This window comes from Microcaecilia unicolor, chromosome 4 (genome assembly GCF_901765095.1).
Source record: "Microcaecilia unicolor chromosome 4, aMicUni1.1, whole genome shotgun sequence".
NCBI lineage: Eukaryota > Metazoa > Chordata > Amphibia > Gymnophiona > Siphonopidae > Microcaecilia > Microcaecilia unicolor.
The window spans coordinates 18,266,312-18,288,367 of NC_044034.1; the positions used below are offsets into that span (position 1 = coordinate 18,266,312).

Consider the following 22,056-nt stretch of genomic DNA (forward strand, 5'->3'; position numbering starts at 1 on the left):
CTCGTATGCATATTCCACTTGAGACACCTTGAAAATCCAATCCATTTGTAGTAAATACCATTGCTAGAAAAGGATAAGTATTAATTACCCTCATCTATCAGCAACCATCTCATGTGTGGCCTCAAAAAAATAAGTGACTTCATAAAGTCTTAAGACACAGCTGATGCCAGATTCATACCAAATTATTCTCATTTTCTATAAAGGAATTTTATATAAATTCACAGGGGTGTATTAGAAATGTTGAATTGCAGGGGGAAAATGTATTTTGCATGCATTTTAAACAGTTACAGATCTACAAAAACAGCGTAAGTCAACTGACAGTAAACAATGTTGCTGATTACAACTTTTATTCAAATATTTTATAAAACCTTATAACAGGCATACAAAAGAGACATACAGAATATAATCTATAATAAAAATGAACTGGTATTAAAAGGGTGTTTGCATTTCTTTAATACATACTTGGGGAATTTTTGAACTTTATTTCAGAACTGAAATGTAAGAATACATATGAATCCAAAGTGTTTCAACACACGGCAGGGTCAGGTCGGGGGGGGGGGGGGGGGGAAGGAAGGGGGCCACTAGACTACCAGGGGCATGGAGGCCAGGCACGTGGCTGGAAGGGGGCCACTAGACTACCAGGGATTTGTGGTGTTGGGGAGAAGGATATAAACTTTGTAACTTTAAAGATTTTTAAATATCCCCCTTCCCATCAGTATATGAGCAAATGGTAGGGGGGGCGGGAAATACAAAAGTGTTTCAGTAGTTGTATGGTATACCTACTGTTACTGGGTATTTTCTTTTTCAGCGGAATCAGACATTTATATAGCTTAGGAAGAGGAAGCCAATGCAGTATGCTTGTACTAGAGCAGTGCACTGAGACTGAGCGAACAGCTTCTAAATGCAAAATTTTAGTTCCCTAATGCAGTAAGCAAATAGCATGCAAATTACCACTGCATTAAAAAGTCTGTACTGTCAGAAAACAGCACATACTACTGCAGTAATATGCAGACACTTGCTGCAATGAAGGGTAAAATGTCTCCCTTGCTGTCAGTACACGAGCAGGGATTGGCTCACCACGCTAAGGAGGACGATAGAAGAAAAAAAAAAACTTGCCATCCCCTCTCTTCTGACAGCCAAACTAAAACCCCTGGTGTTCTAATGGGCCCACACCTCCTGCAGGCACCTAGAAACCCTCCCCATACATCTTGCAGATGGGAGGCAGGAGTGACAAGGGAATTATCTTATTTGGTAGACTGACCCCACACAATACTTCCCAGAATGCACAATGCAGGGTCAGGCACTGCCATTTTGCAAGACGGCAGCACAGAGGCAGAAGCAAGTGGCATTGCCCTTGCCTCCAATCTTTAAAGGTGTGTGGGGAAAGGGTGGGGGATCCAGGGGCCTTCCATATGGATCAGTGACGTGAAATGAAGTGCTGTACTTCAACATCTCAGATCACTCTACCTCTGCCCAGAGTAGTTAATCAGCCTCATTACCAAGCTTTTAAATAGGCTGGGTTCTGGTGTCTAACCCAAAGCTTTGTACAGGGTTACCTTGTGCAAAAAACTCATTTTGCATATGTATGCTCATAAATTTGTGCATAAAGCTGTGCTACCACTGTGAAAGGCTAGCGCACTTTACCTCATTGCCTCAGAGGGAAGAATCCAAATCAGCCAAAGAGAGGAGTCAAAGGCTAGGGAAGTGGTGTCTAACACACCTATTTAACTTGGAGGAATGTTTATTATCTATCTAACAGAAGCCCAAACTATCATCCTCCTCATTTTCTTTGAAAAGTGTACCACAAGTCACGATTTTCTGCCTAATGTGTTATTTGTTCTGATCTACCCTATTTAGACCTAAGGAAGGAGTGCTAATTCCCAAAAGTTGCTAAAAATGTATTTAGTCAGTCCAATAAAAAGGTATCATTTTTGTTGACTTTTATTTTTGTGAAGTAACAGCACCTGTACTTTATGCAGAAGAAAATACAGATGATCATAACCAAAATCTATTTAGCACGATCACACCCCACCAAAATAACTTCATATTTAAGACCAATTCACATCCTATTCACTACAGTTGATCAAGGGTTTTGAAGAGCATGTGCAATTTTCTTCTATTCCGACTTCACTCAGAGATTAATCAGAAGTGTCCCATTAAAGTTACTGAATATTTAAGTACTAATTTGGAAAAAAAAAAAAAGATTTGCTTTTCAATTCAAAATAACAATCAAATAAAAAAATTCAAGCAGAATAATTTATCACACTTTGTTCACTGGAAAATGAAAACAGAATTCGTGCTAGCACTGAAATGCATCCATCCCCAAAAAGCCAGTAACATTTCTGTGCTAAACAGTTCTCATATACAGGATAACAAAATATACAAATGATACAATTAACCAAATAAAGCATAACAAAGCCATTACTGTTGGTTTAACAGCAGCAATTGTCCAAATTCCAAATACATTCTTTAAGGTCTGACATTTTCTCCATCCTGGTACAATACACCAAAATACATACAGAACTATACAGAACACATTTTTACATGTGCTGGATATGGAAGCCCCACTATATAGTTTTGACAAAATACTGAAGCCTGTTGTGATGTGCATTTTGTAGGCTAAGAATTAGCAATTGTGGCAAAATAAAGGCATCTTGAAATTTGAGTAGCATAAAACCTTCAGAAATAATTTAATGCAGTGCATCAGACACACATCACCTTCAACACCTACATGCTCCTAACTTGATGAATGACCATCTAGTCTTGCTGCAGAAATGGAAATTAAGACTTTAGTGCTTGACTGTGTCCAGTCATTAACAGCCCATAGAACATATGGTTCATTGCCTAGTCCATTAGAAGGCAATCACAGCAACACTCTGCACTTCCCGATGCAATTATCTGACTCACCTACTTATGTGTACAATTACTGTTATATTTAAATTATTTTACAATTGCTATTTTACATTACAACTATTGTTATGTTAAATATATTTACAATTATTGTTATATTTAAACATACCATACAAAAGTCTATGGGGGATGGGGTTGAAATTAGAGAGTAAAATATTGTTAATATGGTTGGATTGTTGGCTTAATCACATATTAACAGATGTGACTGCTGAGTATATAATAAAACTACTCTTCAGACTACCGGCATGGTGTTGAGGTATTGCAGCATCATTTGGAACAGAAGGACAAAGAAGGGCCAACATCTATGGTCTATATTCCAGAAACACCAAAGAAAGACCATGATAACGTATATATCATCATGTTCATTGTTGATTTAATCTTGAATTGATAATGAATATTACTGTTGGGCAGAATGGTCAGGTCTTTATCTGTCATCACTTACTATATTACAACTGCCTATATGCGATAGGCACTGTAATCGAGTGTCATTCACTCTTCCCAACCCAATTCTATGGTTGTATCGCTTTGCAATGCTCTTCTCATTCACCATGTTTAATCTGAGCAACAATTAAAGGGTCTGACACCAGCTTTAATCGTTGCTCAGATTCAGAGTGTTGCAAAGCAATACAACCATAGAATTGTATTTGGAAGAGTGAATACGACACTCAATTACCGAAGAAGTGAAAAAGACCAGTGGATTATGGGAAGGACGATTATGGTATAAACCATTTGATACTTGAGGAGTTTGCCAGTTTGGGAGTCTATTGGACTTCAGGGTATTATCAGTGAGACATGTTCTAGCAATTGGTGAAAGCAAGCAATAGTATATAATATGTAAGAGTATTGAAGATTATGGCGTTTAAAAAGGTTATGCTGAAAAATTCTGTAATTTAGTGAATGTAATAGATATTTGTGTTGAGTTCATCACTTCAAGGGAGAGAGAGATCATATTTTAATTAGGGGAATGGATGTGTGTTAGTGAGAATGTGATGGCATGACTGAGGTATGATTGGCAAAGGGAAACTGTAGTTAACAGATTTGATAAGAATTGTTTCAAAAGTTAATAAAGCTGTGTAGAAAAGAAAGTGTGTAGCTACTTTGGTGGGGAGTTAATGAACATGCATGAGAGAGACTGCATGCCTACTATCCCCATTATATGCAAATCTGTCACGCATATTCATTAGGGATATCTTGAAAAACAAATTGACTGGTGGTCCCCCTCCCCAAGACAGGTTTTATAAACACTGGATTACAGAATTTTACATTTTTACTTCATTTCAGGGTGCAATATCACCACAAGAGTTGCTATATGTCGTCTTGTTGGTACCTACAGCAACCCAGAGAAAAATTCCTGAAACAAGACAAATGGAATTAAAACCTATAAGGTGAACAGGTTTTGAAGAGCACAACTGATGACCGATTGATACTGTAGTGGTGGCATGTACTGGTTGCTGCTTTGCACACGTCAACCTCAGATCCTGAGACTATCTGAGGTATGTAATGGATGCTGAGGCTGCACAAAGTGTGACCTGGTTTTGTCTGAAGGCAAAAGATGTGTCAGATATGCACTTGGAGTGTGTTCTTTTTTTGTGATCTGGGAATGGAGTTTATTAATATCAAATGAAAAACAGCTGGGGAACAGTTTGAGATCACTTCTGCAATATGGATTACACAACTAGGCTCTTTGAAGTCCAGCCTGTGCAGCACTGTCTCAGTGCTTCAAGTGTGTGTGGTTTTGGAACTAAACCTAATAGGACATTGGACTAGCTGAAAATTCATTACTATTTTGGAGGCACTACAGGTGAGTGCAAAGCAGGCCAAAAAGGATTTACCATGAGCTGTGTTAGAATATTAAGGTCCCAGATTGGCTAAGGGGACTGAACTGGAAGACTCAAGTTCACCAACCCTCACAAATTAGGAAACTGACATATGAGTGAAGAATCAGACCGATGCAAAGGTAAACTTGCACAGAAGTGAGCTGGAAAAGTAAAGCAGGAATAGGACACTGAAAGGGATCTTTTGAAGTGCTATAGTTTCATAATAGACAGCCTTCTAGAAATTAAGAGCAGTCTTGTACCTTCTCTGCAAAGGGAGAGATTAATTGTTCAAGTTATAAACCATAAGTACTAGAGAGCTCAGATGGGGATACTGAATGGACTCCCTGTTGTATCAGGAAGGTGGGATGATTCCCAGGTGAACAAGTAGTTTTGGTGAGCAGAGAGCTATAGGAACCATATTTGCTGGAGACAGAATCATGAGAGCTACATCCCTGATAACCTTTGGATTGGTCTTTAAGATGAGAGGAATGGGCAGGATGGTAGAGAGAAGACCCTTATTATAGTGCATGAATAAAGCATCAGGTGATAACCTCTTTGGTGTTGCCTTCCAGAGCAAATTGCCAGGCATTTTGTGCTTGCTAGGATGAGTAGGTATGTCTCAAGACATCCCCCCTCCAAAGTAGATTAATGGACTAGCTATGGAGCTCTAATCTACAACCGAGTAATCACATCTACAGTGTAATTCTGGTGACCCTGTAAAAATACCAGAAGGAATGTATGGATGGAGAACATCAAGTCCTATATTTTTATCATTTCAACTAAAATCTCAAGTGGTCAAAGCCACTTTGTTGATATAAATAAACATGGTATCTGTCAGTGTGATTAGTGGTATTATAGATGACATGGAGCTCAAAGTAACTGACATAGAGAAGTTGCTCATGCCAAATGCATGAGGCCTGGTATGCAGATACAAAAGATGAGTTCCCCAACATGGATTGGAGGCATTTTGGTTATGATCAGGTGGTGCTGCAGTGGCTTGAAAGGAAGTTGGTTTTTTTTATTGGTGGGTATTGCCACCAAAAGAGGGAGCTTCAAATGGAATCATTCGCTTATATTATCTATGAGAAAAGTACCATTACAAGCGTCCCATGTGTAGTCTGGCAAGTGAAAAACAGTGACTTTTGATGCTGTGTGTTCCAAGAGTCCAAGAACAGCAGGAGCAGAGACTGAGCATGTGACCTAGCACCAAGATGATTTGGATGCATTTCTCCAGTATGAAAACCTTCACTTATAGGATGTTTATGAAAGCCCCTATGAGGTCTAGGACTTGAGATGAGTAAGCATCAACCTCCAATCATTTTGCAGAAGCCTAAAGATGGAAAACCATCATAGCTGACTAAAGGAGCCTATGGTACAATTAAGTTGTTTGGACTAAAATCTGCCAGTCACTGAGGTAGGGGGAAGATAAACAGTCCTTACTCACATACATGGATCGCTAATAGTGCTAGGCATTTTTGTACTACAGATAGAAAAAAAAAGTGGACTCAATAAGAGCATATAGGAAACAGATGATTCGTTTGTTGCCAGCATTAATAGCTTTGAAAGAACCCAACACAGCTATGGTTCAGCATAAACATGCCTGCGTCAGGGGTCAAAACAAAATCTCACTTTAAGATGACAGTAGAATGAATCAATAGCTGGTTCTTAGTTCTTGTACTGTTATGCTGTTCAACACGAAATGCTTCATGAGCGGCATACCAGACTTAGGCAATTATAAAGAGATGGACTGAAAATCTTCTATTCAAAGATTTTCCTGCAAGTAGGGTTTTGTCAGATTGAGGTATAATCACAGAAAAATCATAAAAAGGGGGAAAATGAAGTTCAGCACAGATTTATGCATCTATAACTGCTTTGCTAATATATCCAAGATCATAGGTAGGACTTGCAGGCGAGCCCTAAAACTGCAATTTATTAGCCCACCGCCAATTTTAAGGGAATGAAATCCTAAGCTCACAGCAACCACGGGCATTCTTTGACATGGTTGGCCAATATATTTTCCTGGTTTGAGAAGGTCTATATCCAACATATCTTTCAAAACTTTTACTGCACTCATTACCTGCATAGTATTGCTTTTTACATTTTCCTACACCTAATAAAGCAAGGTAGAAGCTAGAAAAGCTTACTAGAACTTTACAATGTGTCTTATCTGTCAGTAACATATGCTCATTACTATTAGGTATATTTGATAGCATCACTGCTCACCAATAAGGACATGGAAGACACTGCTTGAAGTGCTGTAGCTGCCAATACAGATATGTTTAAGCTGGCAATGTGAGCCTCATTCACCAATGTTGTGGCTCACTGTAGTAAAACATAAGTGCTGTGGAAAAGCAATTTATGGTGTAAAGAATGTTGAGATATCAGTACATTAAAATTTCTCAAATTAAGATTTACAGCAAGTGACATTCACATAAACAGTTATATAGATGCAGTAACTTTTTCTCTGTTAAACTGTTCTGTAAAGCAACACTGCAGTCAACAACAAAAAAAACCCTTGCCTCAGTGTTTTAGCTGACGTTTATAAAGCAATCCATTTTAACACAAAGTATTTAAATACAAACATTCATAAACTAACAATCGGGTTCAAAAGAACAATAAATTAAATGCGCAAAGTGAAAGCAAAGTACAAATGAAAACATTCTCACTCTTTACAACAAAAGCTTACACCTATTACCCATCCAGAGTATTTTATAAATACAGCAGGAAGGTGTTCTATCCTATTCTAATACTTTAGATTTCTTTTGGTCAAAAACAATTTTTGAATCATGTTTCACGAGAACCTTCCACAGTTCTTTTGGTTGGAACACATAGCAAAAGATGTTGCCTTATTTACAGACTGTAGTAGATGGATTAAGACATATTTATATTACTATGATGAAGGCAAAGCAGATTATAAATGTAGGTGTGTTCTTTGTTCCTTTGATCCACAAGAGGCGGTGCAAAGAAGCATTGCAGCAATGTCATACAAAGTCTACGTGGAGCGCCAGATCAGTCCATTCTTACTTGGCTGTAGGAAATTCTCTATCAGTGCTTCAATCAGTTGTTTTAGCTCCTCTTCCAGGAATGTTTTATCACTAAATAGAAAAGTTAACATAATAAATCTATAGAAGTGTTACCACCTCTGCTTTGAGGGTAATTGTATAAACCATTCTGCACATTATAAAGTAACCAATTTATATGTATAAATGGACTCAAATTACACCTCTAGAACAGATTTTCTCAGGGGCAAAATTAGGGTGGAGTGTGTATATTGTAAATTACACAAAAACGCACAAATATTGTTCACATGCACATTTACACCTGCTCTCAAACAAGCATAATGGCTGCCCCTTCAATGTAGGCATGATTTCAGCAGGATATACGCTGGTATTTTATGAAGACACAAACATCTATGTCTATAGGCTAAAAATAGGCAAACATAAAATTACTCTCTGTAAGTTCAAATACAGTTCAGGTTATTAATGATGTAAAAAGGTGGCCTCAGTAGAAAGGTTTCTTTTTAGTCCAGTTTTCACTGCACAGGAATCCATTTCATTAAAAATCACCATCACAATTTGCACAAAATTGTAGGTACAGAATCTCAAGTACCATCTCATCCAGAGGAACTAGTTCCCCCAGAGTGGGAAGGAAGCATATTTGAGAGCTGTTAGAGGAAGCTTCACTGCTGCTTCCTGTGTTGTCTCTACTCTACAGAGGCCCAATGTTATGAAAAACTGAATCTTGCATCCTGCATGAACCCTACATTCTCCAAACAGGTAGCAATTGTTGAAGGGGGGGGGGGGGGGGGGGGGGAAGGTTCCCAAATGCAAAAAACTATAAACATTAATATTGGGGGGGGGGGGGGGGGGGGGGGAACCAGCTTCTTATTCCAGCAAAACTTGAAAATGTAGATTCCACATCAAACGGAAAAACCATACTACTCTTTCTGTGCAGCATCTTCATCACACGGAGCATGGAGTCAAAACATCTATGTTTTCAAGTTTTGCTGGAATAAGAAGCTAAGAGTTTTGATATATGTTTGCAGATTTGCATTTTTGCACTTTTTTCCAACACCCACAGCCGCATCATTGAACCTGTACCACATACAAGGTGTCCAGAAAAAACGGGACCCCTTACATAGTTTCAAAATACTTTGCAATTCTTTACACATTTAGTATGACCTTTGAAAAAGCGAAGGTACTTACCTGTAGCAGGTGACAGCAAGCCTTATATTCTCACGAGTGGGTGACATCGACTGCGTTGCCCAGTCTAGGACTTATGACAAGCATAAGTAGAGCTTTGTGGAGCATGAGACACTCTACCACGTATGCGCGAGTGCCCTCCTGCCCACCGCGAGAAAGTGGTTACCTTAGTTATATACTACAGCAAAAAGGTAAAAATAAGAAAGGAGACCACTCCAAGAGGAGGTGGGAGGAACTGTGAGAATAAAAGGCCTGCTGTCCTCGGAGAATACCTGCTACAGGTAAGTATCTTCACCTTCTCTGAGGACAAGCAGGTCTTATATTCTCACAAGTGGGGAATCCCTAGTATCTATTCACCAAAAACAACCAACATTGGTCAAATGGGCCTCAGAGATCAACCTGAAACCATATACATACTGAATAAAGTGTGCAGCCTGGAACAGAATAAAAACGGGCCTAGGGGGTGGAATTGGATTCTAGACCCCAAACAGATTCTGCAACACTGTCTGCCCAAACCGACAGTCACATTGGGTATCCTGCTCAAGGCAGTAATGAGATGTGAATGTGTGGACTGAAGACCATGTTGCAGCCTTGCAAATTTCTTCAATGGAGATGTGTTAGGCGGCGAGAGTCTGATAGGTACAGACGGGGAGAGGGATCTTGGGGTGATAGTATCTGAGGATTTGAAGGGGACGAAACAGTGTGACAAGGTGGTGGCTGTATCTAGAAGGTTGTTGGGCTGTATAGAGAGAGGTGTGACCAGCAGAAGAAAGGGAGTGTTGATGCCCCTGTATAAGTCATTAGTGAGGCCCCATCTGGAGTATTGTGTTCAGTTTTGGAGGCCGTATCTTGCTAAGGATGTAAAAAGAATCGAAGCGGTGCAAAGAAAAGCTACGAGAATGGTATGGGATTTGCGTAACAAGACATATGAGGAGAGACTTGCTGACCTGAACATGTATACCCTGGAGGAAAAGAGAAACAGGGGTGATATGATACAGACGTTCAAATATTTGAAAGGTATTAATCCGCAAACGAACCTTTTCCGGAGATACGAAGGCGGTAGAACAAGAGGACATGAAATGAGATTGAAGGGGGGCAGACTCAAGAAAAATGTCAGAAAGTATTTCTTCACAGAGAGAGTGGTGGGTGCTTGGAATGCCCTCCCGCGGGAGGTGGTGGAGATGAAAACGGTAACGGAATTCAAACATGCGTGGGATAAACATAGGAATCCTGTTCAGAAGGAATGGACCCTCAGGAGCTTAACCAAGATTGGATAGCAGAGCCGGTAGTGGGAGGCGGGGCAGACTTATACGGTCTGTGCCAGAGCCAGTGGTGGGAGGCGGGACTGGAGGTTGGGAGGCAGGGATAGTGCTGGGCAGACTTATACGGTCTGTGCCAGAGCCGGTGGTGGGAGGCGGGGATAGTGCTGGGCAGACTTATACGGTCTGTGCCCTGAAGAGCATAGGCATAAATCAAAGTAGGGTATACACAAAAAGTAGCACACATGAGTTGTCTTGTTGAGCAGACTGGATGGACCGTGCAGGTCTTTTTCTGCCGTCATCTACTATGTTACTAAGACCTCATGGGCTACCAATGCAGCCATGGCTTGGACATTGTGAGTCGCAACATGACCCTCCAGTGTTAGCCCAGCCTGGGCATAAGTGAAGGAAATGCAATCCGGCAGCATGGTGCATTTCCTGATGGTAACCCCCATTCTGTTGGGATCAAAAGAAATAAAAAGTTAGGTGGTCTGTGGGTCTTGGTCCACTTTGTGTAATAGGCCAATGCTCTCCTGCAATCCAAGGTGTGCAAGGCGCTCCTGCCAGGATGGGTATGAAGTCAAGGAAAGAATGTTGGCAAGACAATTGACTGGTTCAAATGGAACTCACACCACCTTCGGCAAGAACTTAGGGTGCGTGCATAGGACTACTCTGTTGTGATGGAGCTTAGAACATAAGAGTAGACATACTGGGTCAAACCAATGGTCCATCTAACCCAGTATCCTGTTTCCAACAGTGGCCAAAGCCAGGTCACTAGTACCTGGAAGAAACTCAAATCGTGGCAGCATTTCATGCTACAAATCCCAGGACAGGCAGTTGCTTCCCCATGTCTGTCTCAGTAGCAGACTATAGACTTTCCTCTAGAAACTTGTCCAAACCTTTTTTTAAACCCAGATATGCTAACCACTGTCAATGTCCCCGTGTCTTTGTACTTTTGGAACAAGTAAAAAAATCAATTTACTTCTACTCGTTCTGCACCACTCAGGATTTTGTAGGTGCATTCACTACTAAGACCTGAAGCTCACTGACTCTACGAGTTGAACAGCCACCAAGAAAATGACCTTCCTCCACCGACATCGAGTGAGTGCTGGCTTGGGTAGCAGTTGACACCGAGGCCGCACCGCAGGCTAAGCGCCAAGCGGGGCAGCAACAGGCGGCAGGGTAAGCCTAAGCACCCCCGGATGCATAATGTTGCAAAAGACCATCCAGCAGCTCAGGGAGCAAGGCTTGGATGCATTCATTGAGGGCTGACACTGGGAAAGGTTGGGGTGTTGGTTCAGGAGCAGATTGCAGAGCTGCCAGGGGTCAATACAGGAGCTGGGTCTTGGATGCTGGGAGACCAATGCGTCGGCACCTCCTATATGGAGGGGGAGCAGTCCTCCTGGCACCGACACTTCTCGGATGCCAAATCCCTCGATGCCCTGGAGCTCTTGGCATCGTGTGTCGAGGGCGATCGATGATTATTCTTCCCGGCCTTAGCCTGCTCATCGAGGCTCCTCGGTGGCAACATTGAATTCATACATCATCTCATGGTCGGGTTTGACAGTGGACAGTCCTGGGGTTCTGCACAGCAGGCGGCCTCGAGACAGGTGGAAACCTACTCGGATGCATCACTGCTCCCAGTTTCTATGGATCTAGCAGAAGCCAAGGTTACCGATGATCCTGATGCAGTTCCGATATTCAACGTTTGTTACCTGCCTTATTGCTTCGTTATTACCTAATTACTCTGATTACTTTATGTTGTTTCGTCATTACCTGATTACCTTCTCTGATTATTTTGCCTAAATTGCTTTATTGCCTTGTTATCTACAATTGGTAAGTAGTAAAGACTTTTCCTTTAGAAGAAAGTCGCCGTCCTCTCTAATTTCTCTGTTCTGTCTATTCTGTCACACTATATTTTGGGAATGGCTGGTCCACTGTATCTTGGTGTAATTGTTAGGAGACAGAAACCCTATTGCCTCACCTGTCCAAATTATTATATTCCTTATAAGTGGAAGGATAAGAGGGAAGACTATTACGGCCTTCTCTGGGACTGGGTAGATATCAGGGGAGGACCATATTATGGCCTTCCCTAAGGCTCCACTATAAACACTGCCTAGGTCCCACATGACAGCGGCAGGTGGGAAGGCATGGTGTAATACAATGCAAATACTTTTATTCCAGAATTACCCATAAATTGGTTCAATATGGATTATAATCCTAAGACTAGACATACCTAGAAATTCAAGCTATTTTAAATACAATTAGGGAATGGGACTTGATATACCGCCTTTCTGAGGTTTTTGCAACTACATTCAGAGCAGTTTACATACATTCAGGTACTTATTTTGTACCAGGGGCAATGGAGGCATAAACATAGTATGCATTTTTAAAATTTTTGTGTTAACTTTCTGAAACGACATATAGTTGGTTTGGGACCTAATGTCTAAGGTTACAGTATTTGGTTCAGTATTTCCAAAGAGTAGGAGCAGACTTTGCTCTCAAAATTTTGTTGTAAATCAGCTGGAGAGCATTCCCGCAAGTAATCTTTCTTGTTGGGGTGGAATTTCTTCTAGGTGTTCTGGCCTTCTACTAGTACTGCAATGTGAAGGTTTGTAATGTTCTTTTACTTGGGTCCTAGAAAAAATGTATTCATGACCTTGATATATTATATTGATTACCCATTGATCCGTGGTGATATTTTACCACTATTTCCAGAAATATTGGAGCCATCCTCCAACTAGCACGCAATCAAACTAGAAGTATGGTTTTGTGGTGGAGGTGGACAGGTACCATCTGACACTAGTGCTCTCTTGGGTGCTGTTTTTGAATGTATCCCTGGGATGAACAGCACCGAACAGGTGGTCTAGCATATGCCTAACATTGCCTCCTAAGATAAAAACTATTAGGAATAGTGATAAGGCCTCCTTAACTGTGTCCTTTTAAGTGACTGTGGTCTGGTCACTAGATTGCAAGGAGAGCTCCTTGACTGTTTTCAGTTGAAGGTTAGCTATTTTAGGGTTGAGCATAGCACTCTGATGAACTTTCTTCTCAGTGGCATCTAATGTTTTTATGTTCATTCCCTGCAGGACCATGCACATTAGCCTTTGAAGCAATGCTGAAGCATAGCAAAACTTCCGATTCATATGGGAGCTGGGTATTCATGTCCTGTTGCCAGGAGCACTTCCTATGTGAGTTCAAAATGTCTCCAAGCTGCATTAAGCTAGGACTTCCCTATGGACACCTGGATATCTTAAATCTGGTGTACTGGGACTGCATGATTTTTCTAGGAGCACTTCAAGACTGAAGTATGAATTAACATTTTGTTTATTTATTTTCAACCTAGCAGTTGTGTGGAGCCTAGGGAGAATGCCTGAGACTTTTTCCCCTAAAGAACTTAGGGTAGAAATATTTTTCTGTTGGCTCCTCTTCAGGCTACTTGTCTGAGGGCGATGGAAGGTGTTCTGGACTGGAAAGAGCTGTTTCTACCAGTATAAAGTCCCTCTGATGCAAATACAAAACACACTGAAGTGAAGGGTGTTCTCATGATGGAAAGAATATGGACATAGCTCTGGGAATCACGTGCCATAGACAAGAGAGACTGCGGGAGGAACTCGGTGCAGCATAAGAACCTTTTTCTGAGCTGGAGGAGCTTTCTGGCACATGGGCTCCATCAGTGACATCGCCCATGGAGCGTACCTGCATCCCCTGTTTGTCCATGCAGAAGTTAACCAAGTAGGCTGGGGGAAAACCTTCACTTATCGCCTTCTCTATTAAGCAACAATTTCTTTCGAGGCAATTTCTCCAAATGGGTTAGTCACCTGCTATGTACTTTCTAGGGAACCAGACTGGTCACTATCAAACAGGATATTGAGCTCAATGGACCCTCGGTCTGACCCAGCATGGCAAGTCTTAACTTTATGAATCCTGGTGAAGCTTTTTAAGCTAACATCCTCAACATATGTACTATACACCATTATTTTTAAATTACAATTTAAATCATGGGTTATATATTTAATCAAATCATAAGTAACAGACAACACTCAACCAATCTGATCTGAAACCAGTTAAATTTCTGTCTTGAGAAGATACCTAACAAATGAAAATCAGTGCAACAGGTATTAATATTAAACTACTATTAAACATTCAGGTAAATATCTACAGTTCAATGAAGAGAAGACTTGGAAAATGAGTGAAGAAAGAAAGATTACCTCTGACCATGGGTCCCACACATTTCTGCATAATATTTTATCTTTGGCTCTGTTCCACTTGTTCTTAAGGTAGCAACACAGCCATTTTGAAACGTGAAGGTTATCATTTGACTGCTTTTACTTACAGGCAGCACCTATATATGACAAATTAAAATATTAAATCCAAATATGAAAAGTTTTTGGTACTTAACATTAGGACAAAACAATAGATTAACTGTAAAACATGAATGATGTTGAGTGGGGAAGGATGTGTAAGGTCTGAAAACGTCAGCCTTCCAAAGTCCCTCCTAACTAAAACATTCACATGCACCCCTCCACACTCCCAACTCAACCACAATCCTCCTCCTATCCCTAGCAGCACTTGTGTGTCGCCATCAAGCTTTTAAATCCCAAAACATGGGCTCTGCCAGCAACATAAGGCAGATTTTAGATTGAAATTGGCAATGGCAAATGCAGGGACAAGCAGCACTGCTCTTTATCTTGCTGGCAGGAGGGTGTGTAGGGGAGAAGGGAGATGTAAGGATCAAGATTTCCCAATTTGCCCTGATTGTAATTGTGGTTTTCTAACTGCAGCAACTCAATTTCACACCAATGGATTGTATATTCATCTGATGCTGTGAAAGCTTCTTGAGTGTGGAATCTTGATGCTTTTAATCAAACTGCTAAGCAATCAGGCCACCCTGCCAGCAGCACACTTAAGATCTCCAGTTTACCTCTTCTGAGTAAGGTAAGGCAAGCAATATTATACCAAATTTAACATTTTGTTGAGGACCAAAATATAACCACCAGTTTGGGTTTTGGTAAGACTACAGTACAGAATCAGTTTTCAACTTTGGAATTTATATGATCTTGAATAGACATCTCAACTGCATTTGACACTGTGGCTCATGATACCTTGAAACAGTACATTTCAAGGATTGGAAATAGGCTCACTTCCTATTTGACTACTAGGACCTATTTGATTACTAGGATTCAACAAGTACTTCTGGGTAATACTTTGTAATTCAAACTAGTAACTTCTTTCCATGTTAATGAGGAATGTCCTGCATTCTGTACAAAACCAAAAAAGAAGCTCTTACTGCTTTAAAAGAACTGAATCCATAGAAAGTCTGTCTCTCTCCAAGAGTTGGAATTCCAGTACCCAAGCAGACTGAAAACAGCTAGCATCTTACATCCAACTGTTATGAACTAATGTTCATTACCCAGTAAAGTGGAATTTCATCAGTTACTGTTTAAAAATACCAATCTGAGTGAGTGGAGGAGTGGCCTAGTGGTTAGGGTGGTGGACTTTGGTCCTGGGGAACTGAGGAACTGAGTTCAATTCCCACTTCAGGCACAGGCAGCTCCTTGTGACTCTGGGCAAGTCACTTAACCCTCCATTGCCCCATGTAAGCCGCATTGAGCCTGCCATGAGTGGGAAAGCGCGGGGTACAAATGTAACAAAACAAAAAAACAAAATCTTGGAAGCCCAGACCAGATGTATTCTACATATTTACAAAGGTGGAAAGAAGAGCAAATGACAGCCAGAGTGGTTAAAAGGTGAAGTGGAAGAGGCTACTAGAGGCAAAAGAACATCCCTTCAAAGAATGGAAAAGGACCTGAATAAAGGCAACATAAGCACTGGCAAGTTAGATGCAAAGCAGTGATAAAGGGCGGCACTGGAGAAGGAAAGCTGTGGGATTGTTAGTGAACGACTTCAGTTTTGAACTAATATCAATACAGAGTTGGTCAAAGTACTTGGGTTTCAGAGATAACAGCCAGCTGAAAGTGAAGCAAACAACTGTCTGCCTTAGATATTGATATGGCATTGCTGCATTATGGTATGAACTAAACTGTAAAAATATTCATAAACACTAAAACATCTAAAAGCTAAATATCCAATCTTGAATCGAACATGAAATTTTACTGGCAGCCAGTACAATAATCTTACTAGAAGCATCACACGATCATTCTTAAAACGTAGCTTGGTAGCTGAATTTTAATATTTTTTTTTAAGCGAGTCAACAAGCGCATAGAGACCCTGAAAAAGGTAATTACAGTAGCAGGTTTAGGATAAGACTACATGAGTCTCTCTCTCTCCTGAGAGCATGACAGAAGAAACTCTCTGACTTAGCAGCAGTGCATGTCTCCAAAACAATCACTGCAACTGCATCGTTTTTTTTTTTTCTTGTTTTACTATTCCTACTGTACCCAACCTACAACCTACTATTTTAGTGTACAGAATTACCTCTCAGCATATGCTGACGCTCCTCTCCCAGTTACAAGAGTCTAGGGCACACTGGTTAAGCGTGGACTTTGTTAGCAGAGGCTACAATACTTTTTAAGCAACAGAACCATGGAAAGGTAAAACAAAAATGCTGCATAAACAAAGTCCAGTGGAACAAATTGCAATACCGTGGAGATGAACGAGGGAGCCTCCTCGTTCTGACCAGGGATTGGTCGCAAGGATTGGACGCACAGACTAAAATCCAAGCTGAGCTGGAACCAGTCGAGGAGAGCATGGAGAGAAACAAGGGAGGTGAGAATCGAGCGAGCCAAGCCTTTCCTTGACCCGCACACGACCTGTGACAAAATTGCAGCGAAATTGTGGCGAGGACCACACAGACCTGAACATGATCTACGGCAGGCCTGCGGTGGAAAGAGGCAGAGAAGATCACGGAGAGGAGATAGGGAGGGAGACGAGGTCGCAATGCGCAAACCCACAAGGAGCTGATACAACCCATCAGTGGAGCTTTAGCGCCAGCTATCCCACTGAGCCCAGAGGAAAGATTGTGGAGAGAATAGAGGAAGGCAAAGTCCACATCATCTGTCTATTCACTCCTCTGTCTCTCCGAATAGCAGTCATTTATTGACCCCCTGATGTTCCTTTCTTCCTTTCACACTGACTGATGCCTGGCTTTCCTTCTTTCTTGAACCTTCATCTCCTTCCCTCATTCTTGGGGATTTTAACATTCATGCTAATGATCCCGCTGTTATGCTTCTCAATTTCTTGCTTTAACATCCTCTTTCAATCTTCAACTGTGCTCCACTATCCCACTCACCAAAATGGCCACTGTCTTGATCTCATCATCTTCTCAAACTGCTCACTCTCCAGTTTCTGTGCCTCAGCTCTTCCCCTCTCTGATCATCTGATAACTTTCACACTTAAACCCCCTCCTCCCCAGTTCCGTCCAATCTCAATCAATACATTTAGGAATCTTCAGGCTATTGACTTCTACTCTGTCCTTCAGTGTTTCAAATATCTTCTCAACCACTATGTTAACCAAGTCTGTCAATGAGGTAGTATCTTCCTATACTACTCTCTCCTCTGCTCTGGATACTCTCGCTCCTCCCATTCCCCGTTCTGTACGGTGTATCAAACCCCAGCCTTGGCTGACCTCTAGAATCTTACAATTCAAGCTCCTCTTGTTGACCTATAAGTGCATTCGCTCTGTAGCCCCTCACTACCTCTCCACCCTCATCTCTCCCTACACTCCTTCCCTAGAACTCCGTTCACTAGGCAAATCTCTCCTAATTGCACCCTTCTCCTCCATCGCTAACTCCAGACTCTGGTCCTTCTATCTCGCCACACCTTATGCCTGGAATAGGCTTCCTGAGCTATTACATCTAGCTCCATCCCTGGCTGCCTTCAAATCCGGGCTAAAGGCCTACCTGTTTGATGCTGCATTCGACTCCTGACTTGTAACTTTTATCTTATCCTTGTGTGTCCTTTTGTCTGTCCTCCCTTATCCTTTTTGGTCCTGTTTGTCCTGATTTAGATTGTAAGCTCTTTTGAGCAGGGACTGTCTTCTTCATCTTCAATTGTAAAACGCTGCGTACGACTGGTAGCGCTATAGAAGTGATTTATAGTAGTAGTAGTAGAATCCGCTATGCTCCTGTGCCCGCTCTGCCGAACGCCTTTGGCTGAAATCCTATGCCCATGCCGACTTCATACATTTCAAATTTTTGCAGACCTTCCAGTCTGCTTTTTTACTTGCCAAACAGGACTACTACTCCAGTTGACAAATTCTCTTGGCTCAAACCCTCGACGTCTCTTTGCCACACTGAACTGTCTCCTCAAAGTGCCTTCACCTCCAACTCCCCCTTCACTTTCTCCCCAGACTCTGGCGGAGTATTTTCATAAGGTTCAAAAGATTAAACTTGAATTCTCAAGTCACCTCCACCTCTTCTTCCCTTAGTCCATTCTCTCAAGCCTCCTTCAACCCCTGCCTCCTTTTCTGAAATCACTGAAGAAACTGCATATTTTCTTTCCTCCTTGAAACTAACTACCTGTTCCTCTGATCCTATTCCCCACCCTACTTAGCACTCTCTCCCCTTCCGTCATCCCTTTTATCTGTCATATACTCTTTCACTTCCACTGCGACTGTTCCTGATGCCTTCAAGCATGCCGTAGTCACACCACTCCTTAAAAAAACCTTCATTGGACCCTACCAGCCAATGGAAACGCTTCTAGCCATTGGAAAGAGGGGCTTAGCTGCAAAGGTTGTGGGGGAAGCAGAGCTTTGTACAGGGTCTCTGGAGAGAATCAGTGGAACTGGTGAGCATTCTTGGGGGGAGGAGAGTTGAATAGAAGGACTAAAGAATGGGGGACAGTGTGAGGAGTCTGCTGCAGGCTGAGGAAAGGAACTGAAAGCAAATGCCAGAATTTTACATGATGGTGAGAGCTGGGTAGGCACATGAGCAACAGGACAGCATTAGAAGAGAGCTAGAAAGCATATACTTGTGTATGTTTGTTTCTCTCGCAAGGATAGTCTCATATAAAGCTTCCCTTTGAAAATCTGGGCTGGAATAGAGGTCACTGGTACAAATGTACCTAGGCACAAACTAAGTGAAGGGTTCAGCAAAGAGAATTTACACTATTAATTTAATTGGGAAATTCTTCTGTACACTGTCCTAATTCTGCCTCTTCTGCCTATGTCCTTTCATAAGCATTAAAAAAAAAAAAAAAAAAGTTAAATACTTTATTTTGCTTTTTCCATTTTGAAACTTTTTTCACATGTAAAACTTTGTAAATTTATATCTTAGACACGTGGTCCTTAAATCTCACTCTTTCAGGCACTTCTCCCTTGGAATCTCTGATTTGTACCAGAGGCAATGGAGAGTGAAAATGATTGCCCACTGCTACAGAGCTGCCAAATTATCCAGCTCCAGGAGGGGGACTTTTGGCCACTCCTGTTTTTGAACTTATATCCCAATTCAGTGTTCTATTTGTAGTCTCTGATACCACCAATTGAAATCAGCAATAAGGTTGCAGAAATCCAGGACTGGCTCACTTCCCTCACAGAACCAGGTAACTTGGCAGCTCTCCAGCTCTATTAAGCCTCTCCATTCAAAGTATGTGCTTGCATAGATAGCCCCATGCTCACTCAAAATTATCATCATCATACCTACAGCTAGGCTGTACATTTTCCCCTGCTACTTCTGGAGAGGTGAACTGATGATGGGGGAGGAAGCTCCCTGGTAGGGGGGCCCACAAACATTTGCCAAGAGCCAGGGCCAGTCTTAGCAAGTGCGGGGCCCTGTGCAGACCAATTTGGTGGGGCCTCATCCTAGCCCCGCCCCACCCCATTGATTATTACATTTTTAGAACATTTTTTATTTGTGAAATTTAAAATAAAGACCAATGAAGCTAAATTTGTACAGAAAAAGTGATTGAAATAATAAGCACAATGCTATCATGAAAACCCCCCTCCCCAGAAATTATTCAGTTCAAGTCCACTACAAAGCGAATGCTACATACCTGTAGAAGGTATTCTCCGAGGACAGCAGGCTGATTGTTCTCACTGATGGGTGACGTCCACGGCAGCCCCTCCAATCGGAAACTTCACTAGCAAAGTCCTTTGCTAGCCCGCGCGCACCGCGCATGCGCGGCCGTCTTCCCGCCCGAAACCGGCTCGAGCCGGCCAGTCCAGTATGTAGCAAGACAATACACTTCAAGGGAAGACACAACTCCAAAGGGGAGGCGGGCGGGTTTGTGAGAACAATCAGCCTGCTGTCCTCGGAGAATACCTTCTACAGGTATGTAGCATTCGCTTTCTCCGAGGACAAGCAGGCTGCTTGTTCTCACTGATGGGGTATCCCTAGCCCCCAGGCTCACTCAAAACAACAACATTGGTCAATTGGGCCTCGCAACGGCGAGGACATAACTGAGATTGACCTAAAAAAATTACCAACTAACTGAGAGTGTAGCCTGGAACAGAACAAACAGGGCCCTCGGGGGGTGGAGTTGGATCCTAAAGCCCAAACAGGTTCTGAAGAACTGACTGCCCGAACCGACTGTCACGTCGGGTATCCTGCTGCAGGCAGTAATGAGATGTGAATGTGTGGACAGATGACCACGTCGCAGCTTTGCAAATTTCCTCCATGGTGGCTGACTTCAAGTGGGCTACCGACGCTGCCATGGCTCTAACATTATGAGCCGTGACATGACCCTCAAGAGCCAGCCCAGCCTGGGCGTAAGTGAAGGAAATGCAATCTGCTAGCCAATTGGATATGGTGCGTTTCCCTACAGCCACTCCCTCTTGTTGGGATCAAAAGAAACAAACAATTGGGCGGACTGTCTGTGGGGCTGTGTCCGCTCCAGATAGAAGGCCAATGCTCTCTTGCAGTCCAATGTGTGCAGCTGACGTTCAGCAGGGCAGGAATGAGGACGGGGAAAGAATGTTGGCAAGACAATTGACTGGTTCAGATGGAACTCCGACACAACCTTTGGCAGAAACTTAGGGTGAGTGCGGAGGACTACTCTGTTGTGATGAAATTTGGTGTAAGGGGCCTGGGCTACCAGGGCCTGAAGCTCACTGACTCTACGAGCCGAGGTAACTGCCACCAAGAAAATGACCTTCCAGGTCAAGAACTTCGGATGGCAGGAATTCAGTGGCTCGAAAGGAGGTTTCATCAGCTGGGTGAGAACGACATTGAGATCCCATGACACTGTAGGAGGCTTGACAGGGGGCTTTGACAAAAGCAAACCTCTCATGAAGCGAACAACTAAAGGCTGTCCTGAGATCGGCTTACCTTCCACTTGGTAATGGTATGCACTGATTGCACTAAGGTGAACCCTTACGGAGTTGGTCTTCAGACCAGACTCAGACAAGTGGAGAAGGTATTCAAGCAGGGTCTGTGTAGGACAAGAGCGAGGATCTAGGGCCTTGCTGTCACACCAGACGGCAAACCTCCTCCAATGAAAGAAGTAACTTCTCTTAGTGGAGTCTTTCCTGGAAGCAAGCAAGATGCGGGAGACACCCTCTGGCAGACCCAAAGAGGCAAAGTCTACGCCCTCAACATCCAGGCCGTGAGAGCCAGGGACTGGAGGTTGGGATGCAGAAGAGCCCCTTCGTCCTGCGTGATGAGGGTCGGAAAACACTCCAATCTCCACGGTTCTTCGGAGGATAACTCCAGAAGAAGAGGGAACCAGATCTGACGCGGCCAAAAGGGAGCAATCAGAATCATGGTGCCTCGGTCTTGCTTGAGTTTCAACAAAGTCTTCCCCACCAGAGGAATGGGAGGATAAGCATACAGCAGACCTTCCCCCCAATCCAGGAGGAAGGCATCCGACGCCAGTCTGCCGTGGGCCTGAAGCCTGGAACAGAACTGAGGGACCTTGTGGTTCACCTGAGATGCGAAGAGATCCACCAGGGGGGTGCCCCACGCCTGGAAG

General features: G+C 42.5%; 1 protein-coding gene across 1 annotated transcript in view; it reads right to left on the reverse strand.

The window, feature by feature from the left end:
* Positions 1–5,747: 5,747 nt before the first annotated feature.
* The window catches only part of PGM2L1 (phosphoglucomutase 2 like 1), a 132,192-nt gene continuing 115,883 nt past the window's right edge, over positions 5,748–22,056 (reverse strand). The window contains exons 13-14 of the mRNA XM_030199992.1: positions 14,400–14,533; positions 5,748–7,822 (exon numbers count right to left, since the gene is read on the reverse strand). Coding sequence (XP_030055852.1) covers positions 7,720–7,822; positions 14,400–14,533 — 237 coding nt within the window. The 3' untranslated portion in view covers positions 5,748–7,719. The remainder of the gene's footprint in view (positions 7,823–14,399; positions 14,534–22,056) is intronic.